Genomic DNA, 18,509 nt, shown 5'->3' on the forward strand with positions numbered 1-18,509 from the left:
TCCCCCCCCAACAGCATTTTTGAGATCTCTCCATAAGTGTTCAATCGGATTTAGATCCGGACTCATTGCTGGCCACTTCAGAACTCTCCAGCGCTTTGTCTTCAACCACTTCTGGGTGCTTTTAGAGGCATGTTTGGGGTAATTGTCCTGCTGGAATACCCATGACCTCTGACGCAGACCCAGCTTTGACACTGGGCCCTACATTGCGCCCCAATATCTTTTGGTAGTCTTCAGATTTCATGATGCCTTGCACACAGTCAAGGCATCCAGTGCCAGAGGCAGCAAAACCTCCCCAAAAATATCTTAGAACCTCCACCATGTTTGACTGCAGGTACTGTGTTCTTTTCTTCATAGGCCTCATTCCATTTTCTGTAAACAGTAGAATGATGAGCTTTACCAAAAAGCTTTACCTTGGTCTCATCTGTCCACAAGTCATTCGCCCAGAAGGATTTTGGCTTCCTCAAGTACAATTCTGGCAAACTCCAGTCTGGCTTTTTTGTTTGTGTCAGCAGTGGGGCCCTCCTTACTCTCCTGCTGTAGTGTTTCATTTCGTTCAGATGTCGACGGATAGTTCGAGCTGACACTGTTTCACCGAGTCTGCAGAACAGCTTGAAAATGTTTTGAAGTTGATTGGGGTTGTTTATCCACCATTCGGACTATCCTTCATTGCAGTCTATCAATTTTTCTCTTCCATCCACATCCAGGGAGATTAGCTACAGTGCTATGTGTTGTGAACTTCTTGATTATGTTGCGCACAGTGGACAAAGGAATATGAAGATCTCTGCAGATGGACTTGTAGCCTTGAGATTGTTGAGGTTTTCCCACAATTTTTGTTCAAGTTCAGACAATTCTCTGCTCTTCTTTCTGTTGTGTCTGTGTTCCACACTAAGCATGGAGAACAGAAAGGTTGAGTCAACTTTTCTCCATTTTAACTGGCTTCAGGTGTGATTGCTATATTGCCAGCACCTGTTTCTTGCCACAGGTGAGTTCAAACGAGCATCATATGCTTGAAATAAATGATTTACCCACAATTTTGAAAAGGTGCCAATAATTTTGTCCGGCCCATTTTTGAAGTTCTGTGTGACATGTCAGATTTGGCTTTTTTCTGTTTTTTCGTGTTGTTCCAATGCACATAAAGGAAATAAACATGTATATACCAAAACATTTGTAATTGCAACAATTTTCTGGGAGAAATTGTACATTATCTGGGAAACTTCCAGGGGTGCCGATAATTTCGGCAATGACTGTACAACAGCACTGCATGCCTATAAAGCTGGTAGTTCAATGGGCAAAGTTCACAGAAACATTTAATCTGCAAGAATCATTCAACAGGCAGTGTCAAGGTAATGTCTCCAAATACATGAACAAATACATACAGAAGTCAACTAAAAAAGAATTTACAAAAAAAATTTCTGGAAAGCATTTTATTTGTCAATTCAACAAAGCTTTACACCAACAATAAAAAAAGCTGCTAACAAAGTAGTTTGCATCAGATGCAACAAACCAAACTTTATACATTAACAAGTTCTCTTAACATTTAAACATCTCGGTGTCTGGTACTAATTGCAACACTCAATCAGCTGATAGGTACCCATCATTTACCTTCATGTAGACAGCCAATTTATGGATAACCAGTCCTGCAAAACAAAGACATCTGGCTAAGTTGCATCACAAATTAAATATAGAATTCATGATTTAACTGGTCACTCAATTTACAATTATGAAAATGAAAGTAGAGAGGTTTTTAATGTAGTTCTAATGAAGGATGAAACAAGGTCAATATTACACATTCACATTTGAAAAATATCTGGTGTCTGCAGGAGCTTTATAGCTTTTAACAAAAAATGAAGCAGTTAAACTTGCACATTTTAGCTTTGACTTGTCTTTCCTAAATCCTTACTGGTATCAATTTATTGGTCACAAAGTTTCACAAAAAAAAAAAAAGTCATGCTTTAAATTAAAAAGGCACAACTCTCGCATTAATTACAAAATCCCATGGCAAGCTTTCAAATAGATTAAAACGATCAAATGGGAGGTGGGGGTAACCATGCTCGCTACTATACCTTAGAATTCTGATTGAACTGAAGCTGAAACCAGTTCAGGAACAGCTGCCTCAAGTAACCTTCAGTTGTTGCAACAAGTTAACCTGCGATTTCAAAAAAGCCCATATTTTCAGTGTGATACACACGAGTCTCCTGCTCACCTGTGGACACAAACAAGCTGCAACAAACATCTCTTAATTTTGCAAGTCTCCAACAGCTAAAGTACATTCTATATGCTTATTTAATTACTAAAAAGAACTTAAAGCATGTAATAATGAAAAATATACCTTCAATATTATTGTGACTACAAATCCATCTCTAGTCTTAGATCATGCTTCTATTGTGAACAGAAATGCTACTATACTTGTAAATGAATGGCAGTTTGAATGGAACAAATCAGTCCAACATTAGCATTCTTTAGTGCAAGGCGAGCATCACAATATTCTGGATTGTCAGTTTTATATTAACTGCCTGTGTATATACAGAAGTTTTCAAATTTAAGTTTTGCTCTCCACCTTCAAACCGGCTTATTCATCAGATATCCTTTGCATTTTAAATGCATTTATATTATAAAAGCAACAAACTGAACATAAATGCCCATGACAGCATCTTAAAATTCCAACCTTTAGCAGGATGATAATCTCTTCAAGAATTCTCTCAAGTATGGATTACCTACCAAAGAACAAAACTTTAATACTAAAAGCTTTGAGCAATTAATGCGAGTCTGTAAGGCATTACTTACAGCACCAGAAAATTCCACAGTATATCAACTAAGGACATTAGAGGGCAAATATAAACCATCCTATAAAGGGCAGACACTGTTAATAGGAAAGCATTCACCTATTTACAAGAAGGTAGTCTGGTCTTCTCCCATAGTCCAAAGACATGCAGGTTAGTCATACAGGCCATGGTGAACTGGCCCTTGCACGTGCCATAACCCTGCCCAGGGACTGTTCCTGCCTTGCACTCTACTGCTGGGAAAAGCTCCAGCTTTCCAAAACCCTGCTCTGGTTAAAGATGGTTTAGAAAAAAGGATAGTTATTTCCCTTTGAGGAAACTTAATTGAAATCTGTTATAAAAGTTTCAAAGATTTTATCCAGTGCCAAGGACGCCATTTTGCTATTAAACCTTTTGGAAGGATTACTCATCAAATTTAAGGCTAACATGGGGAGAATTGAAGGAGATTATAAATGCATTCCTACAAAATAATTCTATTCAGAACATGGAGGTTATGTAGCGGAAATAAACTGTTACCCTCAGTACTTCATACTATTTCTGGCACACTGCTTTATGATCATGGTTTTCAAAGCGATGAAACCACCAGGCTTCTGTACAACTTTATAGGCCTACTGTGTTTCTGAAGACATCTTACATGGCTACCACCTTCCTGCTCAGTTTTTGCTCTTTTGTAGTAGTAGCCGCGGCCAACATTAGATAAGATGCAGAGACCCATCAAAATCCATTTTTGCATTGGATACTATAGTCTGACAGATTCACTCCCAAATGTTAGGATTTAAATTCACCTTTGTCAGTCAGGTAAGTCCATCTCTACCAAAAGGTAATCCCAAATTCTACACAGCCAAGTGATGGAGGACCCCTTCCATTACATCAGTGTTTTTCCAATCTGCTTGATGTTGGTCTTAAAGCCTAAAAAGGCATCGCTGACCAGAATCTTGGACTTTGAAACAAATACGTTTTGCCTCCAGTGTTTCCAGTATCAATAGTGGTATGGAATTCACAACTGGCAAAGGCTTGTCTGCCATGCCTATTATGGCAAACAGGCCCATGCTGTAAAAACACTAAGCAGCATGGTGTTGCACTGTTTTAATAGCTACATTCATTATGAGAAATGTCCGTGTAGAAAAATTGGTGAGCTAAGAAAACGGACTCAGACCTGTCAAGGGCTGTTTCACACCTTGGGCTCAGTACTGCATTTAAGGCTTCGGGTCCCTATAACCAACACCCAGATTTACTTTATACTACATTAACAAAGTTGGTCTTACCTGAAGAAAAATGGGCCAAGTCATTTTTCTGGCACATCTTTATTTCCTGCAGAAAAGAAAAACACTTAACTCAGAAAGCCAAAAGAAGAGTCATGCAATGTTTTCTTACTAAAAATGAAAGCATGCAACTCCATCCTTAAACTTCTAAGTTCATGTAAATATTTAAGTTTGTACAAACAGATCAGCAGCAGCTCAACTGTTCACCATAAATGCCAATATCGATTTGTAATTTTAAAGAGTTGCATTACAAATATCACACTGGGGAATATTGAATATTAGAACAAAACTAGTACTAAATTTATCATTTTATGACTACATAATTTATTTTTCTACGAGCTTTTTTTCTCTTTTTTAAACTGAACAGATTTTTTAAGCAAAAATACGGAGGTGCTATCACAGTTTATATAAAATATATTAAATTACAGATTTAGGGTTAGGGTTACCTTTTTTGTGATGCGCTCTAGGTTTACTCATCCCTTCTCTCTCCTGCGATAATTTTCGTTAATAAAACCAGCCACGTTTCTTTGCATCAAGCATGACATAAGTACCCTGCAAGCTGACTTGAATGGTTGTGGAAGTTATTTCAGAGACTACAAATACATTGATCTCATTAAGTGTATATACATTCAGATTATTATTATTTTTTTTTTTTTTTTTTTTTTTTTTTAAGATTGGATTTTATTAATATACAAACCCAGACATTACTTCATTTCTTAACTTGTTTTGACAACATAACCTAAATTAAAAGCAACTATAATTGGTTTTATTTTATATGGGATATAAAAAATTCTTACCTCTAGGGTTTTTTTTTTTTTATAAATATATATATATATATATAAATGAATACACCCAAAAGCAAACAAAAAAAAAAAAAAAAAAAGATACCATAGTCTGGGTGCACTAGTATTTGTTTCAGACATTTTACATTTTTTTTTTTTTAAACTAACTCCAAAAACTACATGCAAAATAAAATTTAATGTTTGAAATGTTAACCACTATCTTTGGAAATTTTTAAAGTCATTTTTTTTTTTTTTTTTTAAAAAAGGGAAAGAAAGTAACAAGTTTAAGTTTGATAAAAAAAAGACTAAACTTTATTGACAAACTGCTGCAAAACATTTTTGGACAGATATTTAGTTACCTATTTAGGCAAGCTTACACATGGAGCATTATGCATTTTAGAGAGAAGGTACAGATTTAAATGCAAATATACACTTGTTTTATGTATATACATAGAATCGAGTTTTAGCTGCAGTGTCCCGCTTTGTAAGCATCCATAGACCCAGTGAAAAATAGCCCCCAAAAGCCAATAAAAAAAAACTACTTCAAATTGTTTTCTAAAATTTTTTTCAGGTAACCAACAAAACCATAGTTTAGGCCACACCTTTGGTTAATTATCCATATACATAAATAAAAAAAAAAAAATCAAACTTGGCTCTTATAACATTTAATGACTATTTCTCAGCAAGGTCTATTGGGGCTATATTTCAAAACTCCTTAAAAAAAGATTTTTACGTAACGTTTTAAGACTATTTAAAATTAATCTTAACTATAGCATTTGCATGAAGTGTTAAAAATGTTCCCTACAATTTACTTAAACCAAGTCTAAATTTTCAGTAGATTTTTACCCAGTTGACATTTTAAACGATGGCATTTAATTCTGGGGGGGGGGGAGGGGGGGTGGAAGAGAAAGAATTTTGAAATGTAGCCGAAATGGGAATCTGCAACTGTAATTTTAAAGTACGGAAAAACAAGTCTTACAGGATTTTAAGCTACACATTTGAAAAATTTTCATTTGTTAGTTCAAAAGGGTATTTTGATTTAGACAAATTTCACCAGGATGCAGAAACGAAGGGAAGATAGAGCTTGTAAACAAAGTTTAGCTCTGCATTGCCTATCTTGGCCAAGATTAATGTTCAATGCATACAGAAGCAATTTTCAAAAATGACTGAAGTCCACAGAGTAGAAAAACAAATGGACAATTACTTTTGTCTGGTAAAGCGAAAGTTGCCACAGAAGACTGAAGTCAGTGAACAATGTGCTTTTTGAAATTAACGCCCTTTCAATATCGCACATATGGGTGATCCCTGTAAGCCCCTTTAAGCGTCCGTGGAGCTTTCATTGATGCCCGAGTACCATTCCAGTCATCCTGACCTATACAGAAGGAAGGAAAAAAAAAAAAAAAATAACTATACATTTCACAAAAAAAAGTAGATGAAAGCAGAGTTCAAGAAGAGGCCTTACCATAGGGTTCATAAGCATCCTGAGCTTCCCCATGTCCATAATCATAATACTCGGTATCCCTGGAAATAAGAAAATCGTCAAACTTTATAACAGAACTCACCCATTTAAAAACCAAACCAAAGTATGAACAGATGACGATCTTCTGCCATCAATGAATCTAAAGAAGGTAGTTTCACGCCAACTCAACATCTCCATTCTGGACAAGCCATTTGGCAGTATGTTGGTCACAGTGTGAATAGGTCATTAGTCAGGCTTGATGGGTCTAGGAGTGTGTGTGTGGGGTGGGGGTTTGATAGCCTGGTGTGGAATTAAAGATTAGGAGTTTCATGATGCTAGCTTCAACTCAAATTGACTAAATGGTGCATGGACGCATTTATCATTCCAAGAAAAGCAGTAAAACAGAAGAAAAATATCCCACAGTTCTCTTAATGGAATTTGCACTACTGTCTAAAGGGTGGGCTGCTTAGTAAACTTAACATTCTACAACTGAGAGCTTGTTCTCTTCACATGCTGAACATTGGCCAACAATCAAACTCTGGAACCCTCTACGTAGAGCTACTACTGCCATGCCAGTACCCTAGCACCGGCATACAGGGTGCCAGGCAAACCCAGGGCCAGATTTTCTCTAACAGGTACGGGGCACTTCCAAAACGGAACTTACTTTTTGCATTTCTATTCTCACTCAAAGCATAGTCCCTCAGAGCTCTTCTACCAGGTTGAAAAAGGGCTGTGCACCTGTTAAACACAACCTTAAAACCCAATACCATTTGAAGAATGGAAGTTGTGTATTCGTGTATTTTTGCTACAAAAATTTAAAGCACACTTCAAATACAAGTAGCGATATCAGGCTACATAGTCAGAGAGCCAGACTACAAGAACAGAGACTATTAACAATGGGGAATGTTCTAGGACAGCAGCTTATTGCCCAACTCCTGTCCCGTTCTCAGACGGCAACAGAGTCCTGACCAGAAATCCTGCCAGAATTGGTAACAAAAGCCTATGATTTATATAAATCAAAGTAAAGACAGCTTAAAAAATGTTAACTAAACTGGCTACCTTATGTAACGCCTTTGACTAGTTTACTTTTCTAAAATAAAGTCTGGAAGTAAAAAAACCACCCACACTGTTTTACAAAAATCATTTAAATGCAACTTACGCCTGGGGTTGACTAAAGTAACTTTCATAAGCATCATAGCTGGGCTCTGCATATGTATCTTCATAAGCCTAAATCAGAGAGAAATTCATAAAGTAAAAAGTGTACAACTAAGCATTCAAATTAGGAACTTCCATGCAAGACTGAACACATTCAGCTAAAAATTCCACTCAAGACATGACTTACATATTCGTCATATGGCTCTGGGTGAGGAGGTAATGGCATTCTCTGCACACCAGGAGCGGGTCCAGCTCGAGAGGAGGGGGCTCTCCCTCTGACAGACTGAGAGGGTGGCCCTCCACGACCAGCCGGTCCACCTCGCACAGAGCCTCCTCTGACTGAACTTCCTCTGGATGCACTGCCACGTGGAGGTACCCCTCTACCCCTGAGACAAATTGAAGACCAAAAAAAAAGCATGAAGATGGAATATCTAAATCATTAACGATATTTCTGTATATTTAGTGCATTTTTATACCACACACGTATTTACAAGTATTCTAAAGGCACAAACCAAATACATGGCTTTAAATAATAATAATAAAAAAAAAAGCACCACATTAAGAATAAGCTGATGCAGTTTAGAACAAAGTGTAAAAATGTTTATTTTACAGTCTTGCTGACAAGTCTATATTTGAACAGAACTCGGATCCTTATGTTCCTAAAATCATACTGGCATCATGCAACCTACAACCTAAAACCTAGGCAGTTCAACTTTACCACGTAAAACAAATCTAAGATAACCTTAAACTTAAGCACATTGTAGAAAATACTTAAATGTGCCAGTACAAACTAGTCATGCACATCATGAATTCACTTAATCCAAATAAAAAACAAAGCAAATCTTACACACCCGTCAAGTCTATTTTAACAAACATTTATCCTGCAAGAGGAAGCACACCGAGATAAAGGAATAAGCATGTTAACTATATTGGTTGTTCCAGCTGGAAGAACGTTATAGTGATTCAACCAATTAAAAAAATACTCAAATGCATATTTTAAAAATAAGTTCACACAAGTACATGAAGATAATTTTGAGACTTTAGCCAGAGCTTCAAAAGATGCGTTTACCTGCTAGCAGATGAAGGTGGAGGAGCACCACGACCCCTCACTGGTGGGCCACCTCTCCCACGAACTGGCTCTTGTCCCCCATTCAGATAGCTCAGCTCCATGAATTGCTCTTGGCAAATATCATCCATCATGTCCTGCTTAGTACGTAATGAGAAAATGCTAGGTTTTAATTAATTGCTCAAAGGTAACAAGCAAATATTTAGAAATTGAAACTCAACATGGAGCTAGACAATGTGTGCAGCATGCAAATGGAAACCCTAATTGCATACCTGAACATGCTTGAAATTGTCAGCAAGATCACTAAAAATTGCAGAACGGTCATTGGAAAAAAAGTACAGTTCTATCAAAGGTGTGATCAACTCAGAAATATGGCAACGCCATTTGGTTTACAATCTAAGGAAAACCTCAAATAGGAAACAGACCATATCCCTTTACACAGGACCAGTTACACCACAAAAATGAGCCAAATAGAACTTGAACCTCTCATTGGTCTGCTACAGTATTCCTGGTATAAAATTTCAGGTTGAGGTGGTTCACACTGCTAATATCGGTTATTCTGGAAAAGTTAACAGTACAGGATTAAAAAAAAAAAAAAAAAGTAAATATGCCAAACTTCAGGTTTCTTCCAAGAGATCTGGCTTCAAAAGGGGCTCACTGTTTCAATGACAACTACTGTAAAATATCAAGGTATAGAATTCTGATCAGGATTCAAACTATTACGATTTTAAACTTGATCAGTGTATTTGCGAGCACCCATGAATTGCATAAGGAAAGAAATAGGTTTTATAATAGGAATTTACTTGAATACAAACTGAATAATCTCTCCAAAATTCTACTATAGGGTGTACATTTCTATACATTTGAAACTGCTTAAATCAAGTTAAAACATCTCCCAGACACAAGGATTGGCAATGAAGAAAATCTTAATGGCAGTAAGGATTAGAAGAGCATAGATTCAACTACCTCACTCTCAGTATATTTTTTAGTTAACTCTCATAACCATGTTAGTTTCTTGTTGGAAAAGAATCGGCCCTTGCCATTTCAACAACTGCAGTAAAAATCAACTTCTTTGCTTTAGCTGGTTAGATAAATTTGAATTTTTACAACTACTTCTAAAAAAACAAAACATTATTCATTTCATATCTACAAAAACATTTGTCAAAAGTATAAGTGATCAGCGGAAAATAATGAATTCATGCATCAACTACTAGAGTGCAACAACTGCAGCAGAAAGCCTAGCAATACAGTTCACGACTGCTTTTGCAACCATTAAGATTAACAGTTCAAATGGAGTGTCCTAGATGAATATTAAACCTACACTTGAATATGAAGGAGAAACAGTACACAACGAAGTCTGCCTCTAATGTAGCCTTAGTAATTCAGTGTGACCCATTAAATGTGACGCTTCTGTTCTGTTAAAGCTATTACTATTTAATACAACAGTTTACCAAAACAAGATCATTTACTTCACACGCTTGTTCAATAATATATTCAATACAATTATATTTAATTTCACTTTCTAGAATCGCCTATTACATGAGAAAAATCACAGGAGCCTCTAGCTTCCAAGAAGCCACAAATGCCTAGCTGTCTCACGGTTCACCAAATATACACTTGTGACTGCCTCAATCATTTATATACTGCTACTTGTGATGCCATGCAATCTTGATGGAAATACTAAGACGAGATAAAAATAGAGTTAACATGGGGACAGGAACATGGTAGTTTGAGGTAATTTACAGTATTTAAATGGTAACCCCATTAAAGCAAAGGGAGTACAAGTGATATCTTTTTTCATTATCACCATTTACAATTTCTACCTTCAAACAGCATTAGAATAGAGACCTCAAATTCCTCTTCAAGGATAACAATGACCTACTGCTGGCTAGCACAGTGAAGTTAAAAACTATACAAACCATTTTTCCTTAGCAGCATTACAGTAATTTGAACAGAGAGCTCAGATTCTTAACATAAAATCCTGCAAAACAGAACTTCACTGGCAGCAAGTACTTTTGCTCTGAAAGAATTCAAACCTATTATAAATGTGGTCCTCAACAGCATTAACACAAAAATCAGCTTCACTTCCTACTTACTATGTGGAAAACTGACCAATTTGTCATGTGATGTGCATGGACCATTAAACTGCTTTGCCTGCTAACATTTTGTAAACATCCATTGGTCTCAAATTTCTACTGGAAAGAGATGCTGCCGATCTACATTATTGAACACTAAACAGCTGCTGCTCTCAAAAAGTATGTTCACAAAGGGAAACCATACAATTTAAGCTCCAATTATTCTAGTCACAAACTACCCTTGGAACAAAACAATCTGAGTTGGGAGCCAAATCAAGGTGCGTCAGTGACAGGCACACTAAACACGAACAACAAAAAAAAAAAAAAAGCGACACCACTAAGTCAGTTTTTCAGCTTTTGTGAACTTTTATGCGTGTTAGAAATCATAAGCACAAAATCTTGTTTTGAGAACAGTGATACTGGATTGCCAACTAAACCACAAACAAATGAGGTGGAAGAGGCAAAAGCCTCTGTCAGAGTTCCAAGACACAGGAAGATCAAAGCAATGGAGATGTTGTCTTGCAAGATTTTAGCCACAAATTGCCTCCCTAATTACAGCACTATTTGTACTAGGAGCTGGTCTTTCAGCTTCAATCAGTTGTTGCCTGATAAGAAAAAATCATGTTTGTAATATGCCATTTTTAGAAGACTGTTTGATGGGAGAAAGATTTAGTAATTTGTGAACCTTGTTTGTACTTGTTAAAACGTAAACACCACTGGGACGACTAACAACAATAACTGTCCTTTACTGTGAAAGGTTCAACAGTTTTGGAATAGCTCAAGTCATGTAGTCTGAGAGTAAACAATGAAAATGTTGCAGGAAAACAACTCACAGGAATGAGGAACTTCTTCACTTCTTCCATTGCATGAGCCATACGAGAGTAAGCCTCTGGGGCTGGTGCAAACACTTCAATAAAGACATGAAGTTCCATGCTTAAATGAGAATATTTTGGCTCACCACCTTTCCGCAGATCTTCCTCCTAAGGGGAAAAAGGGAAAAAAAAACCTGCTATACAGAAAAAAATAGACTTATGCGCTCATTCTCAAATCGAAAGCGATTTCAAATAAACAGTTCAGTCAGAATGAAACATCATACAGGATCAGAAATAGCCTAAAGCATAAAGTGCCTTATAAGCAAGCAATATTCTTTGACAATTTTAACATTTTTCATTCAGCATATTATATAGATAAAAATAATTTAGCTGGTAATGAGCACAGATGAAGCTGGTGTAATGCTCCCTAAATTTGAACAGGATACAATGAACGAAATTCTATTTATAGAATTTATTAAAAGCATACAATTCCATACAAATTGAGTGAAACAAAACTAAAATCAAATCAAAAACCACCCATGAGAAAGAGGAATGCCAACAACTAGGGCAAAACTTAACAGTAGTAAAGACAGAAAGGAGTATTTGCCCTAATATAAATGCTTATTCTAAAATGTTATTGATTAGGTCCTGCCAGATTTTAAATTTCAAATATATAACATCAGTTAACCACTGACTTATGAGGTGGGTGAGGATTCTTCCAGCTGAGCAAGACAAGTCAACGTGCTAATAGTGAAGTAAATGTAATTACAGTTTGTTCTTCGACTTTTAAACCCATCTGGGGAATACACCAAACGCAGCCGTTAATGGATTAGGAGCAATTGGGACACCAAGGCGGTCTCACAGGCATTTAAAAAAAAATTTTTCGGCCAGAATGTTGTTAATTTGGTACTCGCCCAAAACATGTGGCCCAGTGAAGCTGGGCCTTGTCTGCAAAGATTGCAGGTTGGATCTTGCTCTGGAAACATCTTGGACAATTTCAAACAAGATGATGTGCCCAATAAAAGATTAAGTTGAATAATTGAATATTTTAGAGCTAGAGTGAATTCTGTGTTTGCTTGCCTTCTACTCAAGTTTCTATAATGTTGAGTAAGAGATCCTTTTCCCCACTGTACTCTGGGATCTTTGAAAGGAAGGGACTTGTTTTTATATACAGTGGAACCTCTAGATACGAGTTTAATTCATTCCAGAACTGAGCTTGTATAGCGAATTTCTCGTATCTAGAACAAACTTCCCCATTGAAAATAATGGAAATCCAGTTAATCCGTTCTGCACCCCAAATATATTAACATAAAAATCAATTTTCCTAACAAATAACACTGATAAATTATTTATACTGTAGTCTACCTTTAATAAATAACACTGGTAAATAATATAACTGATTATTAAAAGAATCAAAAACAGGTGTCCAAAGTGCAGTAGAGCATTCAATAAATCTTTTAAATAAATAATCCTTAAAACAGTTGTGAAGTGGAGGTTTAAAATACACAAGAATAACAATCCTTTAACACGAGGTTAAAACGTCAACAAGAAGCAGTGTTTAAAAACAGATGACAATCCCCGGTGCTTCTTCTCTGTTAGCGTCTCACCTGCGGGGCTCTGCAACAGGCGAGACACTCTTAATGCAGCTGACCTTCTCTACACCGTCCTGCTTCAGCTGTTTGGCTCGCCTGTTCAGCTACACGTGAGCCTGCGCAAGCCTGCACTTGCCTGCCTTCTCTCTCTCACTCTTTTTTTTCTCCCCCTTAACCGGCTCGCGCTTCTCTATATATGCGGGGAGGACATGGCAGCTGCAGCCCATCAGCCACAGGACATATCATGGATGTGGGCAGTTTCCCACCTGTGCACTTAAGTGAGAAACGCAGACACCGCAGATCGCGGCTCGCAACTGCTACCACGCCCCCTTGCTAAGCCGCGAGCTATACCCACAGCCTGGCTCGTGGCTCGTTACGCGAACCAATGCTCGTATTTAGAGCTGAATTTTTCGCTCATACTTTCCTCGTATTTTGAATTTCTCGTATACAGAGGTGCTCGTATCTCGAGGTTCCACTGTATTATACAAATGTCCGAGTCCCCAACAGTGATCAATCTCTCTTCTAGAACAGAAACAAGTGGGAGATGAGGAAAACTGGGCAGATTTCATGTACCAAACTTTAATTTGGAGAGTGTAAAAAGTGTGTTCATGGGAGATTAAATTTGAAGTATAATTGCTCACAGGATGCAAAGACATTTATATACAATTCTCTAAATGATTTAATCCCAAATGTTTTCCAAACTGTAAAAACTAAGGTCGAGTGGGTGGAAAAAGGTGGTGACCATGTAGAGGCGCCACAGATAAAATATTCTCTAACTTAAAGTGCTTTCTATATTGGTTTCATATTCTGAGTGAATGACGGACAATTGGGTTGTTAGTATATTGGCAATACATTGTGTTTACTGGTGTACGAAGCAAGGAATATAAAAAGTGCTGCAGGATTTCATTTCTATTGCAGACCAAACTATTTTGTGTTCATCATCTATTTGTGTCAAATGTCCAAGTTTTTATAGCTTGTATGTTTGCCACCCAGTAATAAAATTGAAAATTAGGAACAGCCATGCCACCTTCTGATTTAGGTTGTTGTATGGTCACCTTTGTGTGGATTTTTTGAAATTCCAAATAAATTAGGTTATTATAGAATCTAATTTCTTTTAAAAAAAGTGTTAATGTATATGGAGATGTTTTGAAATAGGAACAGAAGCTTAGGAAGGATAATCTGCACAATGTTAATTCTTCCTGCTAAAGTAAAGATGGAGGGTGGACCATCTAGGCATGTCTTATTTAATTTTATCCATGCAAACAAAATTGTTGAAAATGTTTTAAATCTACTTGAAATGTTGACCCCTAGGTATTTACACTGATCTGCAATGATAAAATGGAAGGTGCCCAATCTAATATTTGCTAGACAATTCACTGGAAAGAGCACATTTTTGTTAAAATCAATTTTAAGTCCAGATGTCTGTTGAAATTCTAAAAAGGGTACAATCTGTTTAGGGTAAACAGCATGGATTACTAAAATACAATACAGAAGGGACCATTTACCACCAACCACGTTCAGTTGCATACTTTTTTCTTTATATATAGATACCTTTGCTTTATCTCTCATTGACCCCTTTCCAAGAACTGAAATTTTTGCGCCCGTTTCTTCTTGAAGTCTCCTGATTGTGTTTCCTTGGGGACCCAAGATTTTTCCAACAAAATTGAACTATGGGGAAAGGAGGAACAAATAAACCAATGCATTACTTTTGACATGTAAAATGCTTTTAGATTAGAAAAATCTATTAAATTATTATACTTTAGTACAAATGTTTTTGAAATTAAATGAGGTAAATGACTAAATTACACCAACCTATACTGCATTTATTTTAAAAAACATGAATGCAACTTGTGTGCACCATTAACTTGGGATATTCAAACTTCAGAATATGCATTGCCACTTAAGGCTGTAAACTATTGGGGGGGGGATGAGACCTGCAGTGGACTAAACACTAACACTAAACAAACCCGTACTGGTCCGCACAATACTGAAAAAATTACCCTTGCCAGGAAGACAAAATGCATAATGAAATCATAACATATACCTTTCATGAATGCCGATCGACATTTCATAAGAAAGTCTTCTCTACAAACCTTTGGGTACTGCTTCACTGGAATGAGTATTCGTTCTTTCAACTTGATATTCTTGTGTGAAAACAAATCCAAATAACCATCGTCATCCTCCTTTTTGGGTTCCCCTTTTTGAAGCCGATCGATTTCTTAAAATAAAAACAATGAAATTTACAAAATACTTCAATATAAATTAAAATATATTTTGCTTCACTGGTGGTAGCTGGGTACTGAGAATATAACTTAAGATTCCCGTCATCCTCACTCCTTGCACTTAGTATTACAATCAAAAAGGTTTGGTGGGAAATGCTTAACAGGCCAGTTATACTGCCTGAAATTATTTATTACAGTCAAAACTATACTCGCAGTTTGGACTCAACAAATCACATCCCATTGTGGCCAGTTCCTCGTCGTCGTGACAAGAAAGCGATTTTTTACACCATTAGTTTAATACGCGGCACATTAAAAAATGTGGGTTTGGAGACTTCCCATCACATCTTCCAAACACCAACTACCCCTCTCCCTTGGTGAATGTGATACAACCAAATTCTGCTCTTTTTAAACACTAAAATAGAAAAAGGGGGAGGTATACTAAAGTATACAAGGAATGCGACCGTGACAAGCAAATTGAAACTAAACAACGAAACTACTAAGTGGGATATTTAAAATGTAATAAAGATGAAAAAATGCGCACACTTTGATCCATTATGGTTTACGTATCAAAAGATTTTTCTCAAAATGCCCACTGCCTGTAAATACGTGTGCTTCTAAGGCCCAGTCTGAGCCTCGGGGGAAGGAACAAAAAACAAAAAAAGGGGGGGGGGGGGCAAACAATTAATAAAAGATTAAAATTGTGTTTCATACAGCTCGGACACAAAAGCCTCACCAATCAACGACCCCTCCCAATTAGTAGGCCTTCTAGAAGGCCACAATGCATGGCATTCGTAAGCTCCCCTCCCCCTTTACATAAAACAAAGGCCCAACAACGTGCTAACGAGAAAGAAAGAAAAATCGGCCTACATGTCTGCTGTATCACCGCGCACGCCTGCTGCGTGGTGCAACCCATCCTCGCGCCAAATCAAAAGAAACGGTACAACGATAATTCAAAATGGTTTCTCCAAATTGTACATATCACCTACCCTGAGTTATTAGCTTCATTGCGTGAGTGAAGGAAGCATCCAGACTATCCTTTTCTGCCAACAGTTCAGGAAGGTATTTGCTCTCGGCCTCCATTTTGTCGTAATGCCTTCAATTAAAAAGTCCGAAGGAAAAATTACCGAAATATAATCTTCCGAATTTACTTTAAATACTTGAAAATAAAATATTTAATGTTGGTGCACAACGCTTTACTGTATATGGCACGCTTTAATACTTAGCTAATGTCCAACTACAAAATGCCGCGCAGTTAATGGCGTCCGCTCCTCCTAGAAATGGAAGCCAAGTGAGAAAACAAAATGAAGTGGTGAAGATAAAGACTGGCCTCCCACACCGGAAGTGAGCTCTTGTACTGCCTTCTGCACTACCAACTACCAATCAGATATCCGTATTAACAATCACTGTCATAGACGCCCCATTTATCGACAGCCAATAATTCCAGCGATAGTTAGATGGTTTCTGAAAGAACGGAAAAGTAGTAACTGGACGTTTCGTAGAATATGCGAATCTACATTAATGTAACTGTATCGTATTTTAAACAGTGAAGTCACGTAGATGAAGAAATCAAATTAGTTTATAAGTATACATCATAAGCAGGTCATTGGTAACTTAATATATCTCAGCGTGTTTAGGGGCGGAGTGGTGGCTCTGAAGCTAAGGATCTGTGCTGGTATCCAGCAGGTTGCCGGTTCAAATTCCCGTCAGTGCCAAAAGAGATCCTGCTCTGCTGGCTCCTTGAGCAAGACCCTTAACCTGTAATTGCTCCAGGGGCGCTGTATAATGGCTGACCCTGCGCTCTGACCTCAAGGGGTATGGGAAAACCAACAAATTCCTAATACAAGAAATTGTATAAGGCGAACAAAAAGTGTAATAACCAACAATACGTATTTCCACAATATGTTCGCAGTTTTACAGCTAAATATTAGGATATATAAATGAGTCTGTGTCCACCACTTAATTGGTAATTACCTCAGCTTACTAAATATACTTATAATATGAATTGTAAATTCTGCATAATGTTGCTGTTTATAGTTATAAAATCGATCTAAGTGGTAAAGGCATAAGGTTTAGATTCCACTTCTGTCAGTTTCACTTTAGCTGCTCCAGCAGACCCCCCGTGACCCTGTAGTTAGGATATAGCGGGTTGGATAATGGATGGATGTAAGACTAGCACATTGCATATCCTGTAGGTCAGTGAAGTGTGCTGGTATGACAATAGATATTACATGTAATCATATCGTTAATTTTCAAACCGACTTATTTAAATTCTAGGTCATGGGGTTTCATGTTAATGTTATAAAACAAACACAAGAGACTAATATGCTTAGGTAGTAGTTTAACCGAAACACTTAATTTGTAACACAATTAAGCTAGTGTACAACTTGGTGATGTTCCTCCAGATAACAACCTTCAAATCCCGTTCACTCTGGGCTAACACACAAGTATGTTGCAATGTACTGTATAGTAGTGCATTCTTGGAGAACATGGCAAGGGCTGAATTTCAAGTTAAAACTCAAGTTGTCTAACTGCAGAAAAACGTTTTCTGGCGCATAATGTTGAAAAATTACAGTTTATTGATAAAACCAGAATCAACAAGTTTAATTATGTTGCAAAACACATTTAACACAACCTTTTATTTCACTGAAAATATGTAGATGATGAAAGTCGGGTAGTAGAAAAAAAAATTAAATTTGGGGAGTAGGTCTAATTAATATTTGTGCTTTTGTAGTTGTGTTCTTTGTTGTTTGAATGTCCCAATTTAAAATTCTCTATTTGTTCTCAATCACACCACAAACACAATCAAGTAGTGATATGCCGCACATTTAACATTGTATTATGTTTGTTATTTAGGACATCTCGTTGCAATTTTGACAGCTTCTTACTATTTTAAAATACAGTCTGTGTTTTAACATTTTTGGAAATGTTACCTGACTTTTTTCAGAAAATAAAATTAATCCATTTAACAGCGTGACATGGAGGCATCACATCAGCCCTTTTTAAATTAAGTGGAGTAAATATTAGTGATGCTGTGCTTCAAGCAGAAAACTGCAGGAGCTACTTTGGATGGTGCTACAAGGTTTGGAAACCTTTCTCTATCTTCAGGCGTTATTACACAACCAGGGGGCTCCGCCCCCTGCTCGCTTTGCTCACCAACCCCTGGCGTTGGGTAATCCAAAATAAATTGATGTATGTATGAGATACATTGGAGTGTAAAGGTGTAGATGACGAAGAAAGGAATTAAAGAACCCATAGCATGGCACATTAGAAAGATTTATTGGAATATTTCTTTATATACAACATT

At 37.0% G+C, this 18,509-nt stretch overlaps 1 protein-coding gene across 2 annotated transcripts; it reads right to left on the reverse strand.

Annotated features, from left to right (window-relative positions):
* Positions 1 to 5,113: 5,113 nt before the first annotated feature.
* On the reverse strand, positions 5,114 to 16,508 carry LOC114665280 (KH domain-containing, RNA-binding, signal transduction-associated protein 1-like). 2 transcript variants are annotated; one of them, XM_028819749.2, is made up of 9 exons: positions 16,192 to 16,508; positions 15,077 to 15,201; positions 14,535 to 14,651; positions 11,413 to 11,559; positions 8,508 to 8,641; positions 7,626 to 7,824; positions 7,443 to 7,510; positions 6,287 to 6,345; positions 5,114 to 6,196 (listed from the first exon to the last, which is right to left on the reverse strand). In XM_028819749.2, the coding sequence occupies exons 1-9, from the start codon at positions 16,283 to 16,285 to the stop codon at positions 6,105 to 6,107; spliced, it is 1,035 nt and encodes a 344-aa protein (XP_028675582.1). In that variant the 5' UTR covers positions 16,286 to 16,508; the 3' UTR covers positions 5,114 to 6,104. The 2 variants fall into 2 exon arrangements, with proteins under 2 accessions (XP_028675582.1, XP_028675581.1); XM_028819748.2 differs by having other exon boundaries at positions 8,508 to 8,644.
* Positions 16,509 to 18,509: the final 2,001 nt, after the last annotated feature.

The sequence above is a fragment of the Erpetoichthys calabaricus genome, chromosome 14 (assembly GCF_900747795.2).
Source record: "Erpetoichthys calabaricus chromosome 14, fErpCal1.3, whole genome shotgun sequence".
Taxonomy (NCBI): domain Eukaryota; kingdom Metazoa; phylum Chordata; class Cladistia; order Polypteriformes; family Polypteridae; genus Erpetoichthys; species Erpetoichthys calabaricus.

What these genes read in the sequence shown, in the direction of transcription:
- LOC114665280 (XM_028819748.2), bottom strand. Translation starts at nt 16,285, where the DNA reads ATGGAGGCCGAGAGCAAATACCTTCCTGAACTGTTGGCAGAAAAGGAT. An exon ending in TGAAGAAGTTCCTCATTCCT is followed by an intron (nt 8,645 to 11,412) that starts GTGAGTTGTTTT and finishes TTACGTACTAAG; the next exon opens with CAGGACATGATGGATGATAT. An exon ending in CCACCTTCATCTGCTAGCAG is followed by an intron (nt 7,825 to 8,507) that starts GTAAACGCATCT and finishes AATTTGTCTCAG; the next exon opens with GGGTAGAGGGGTACCTCCAC.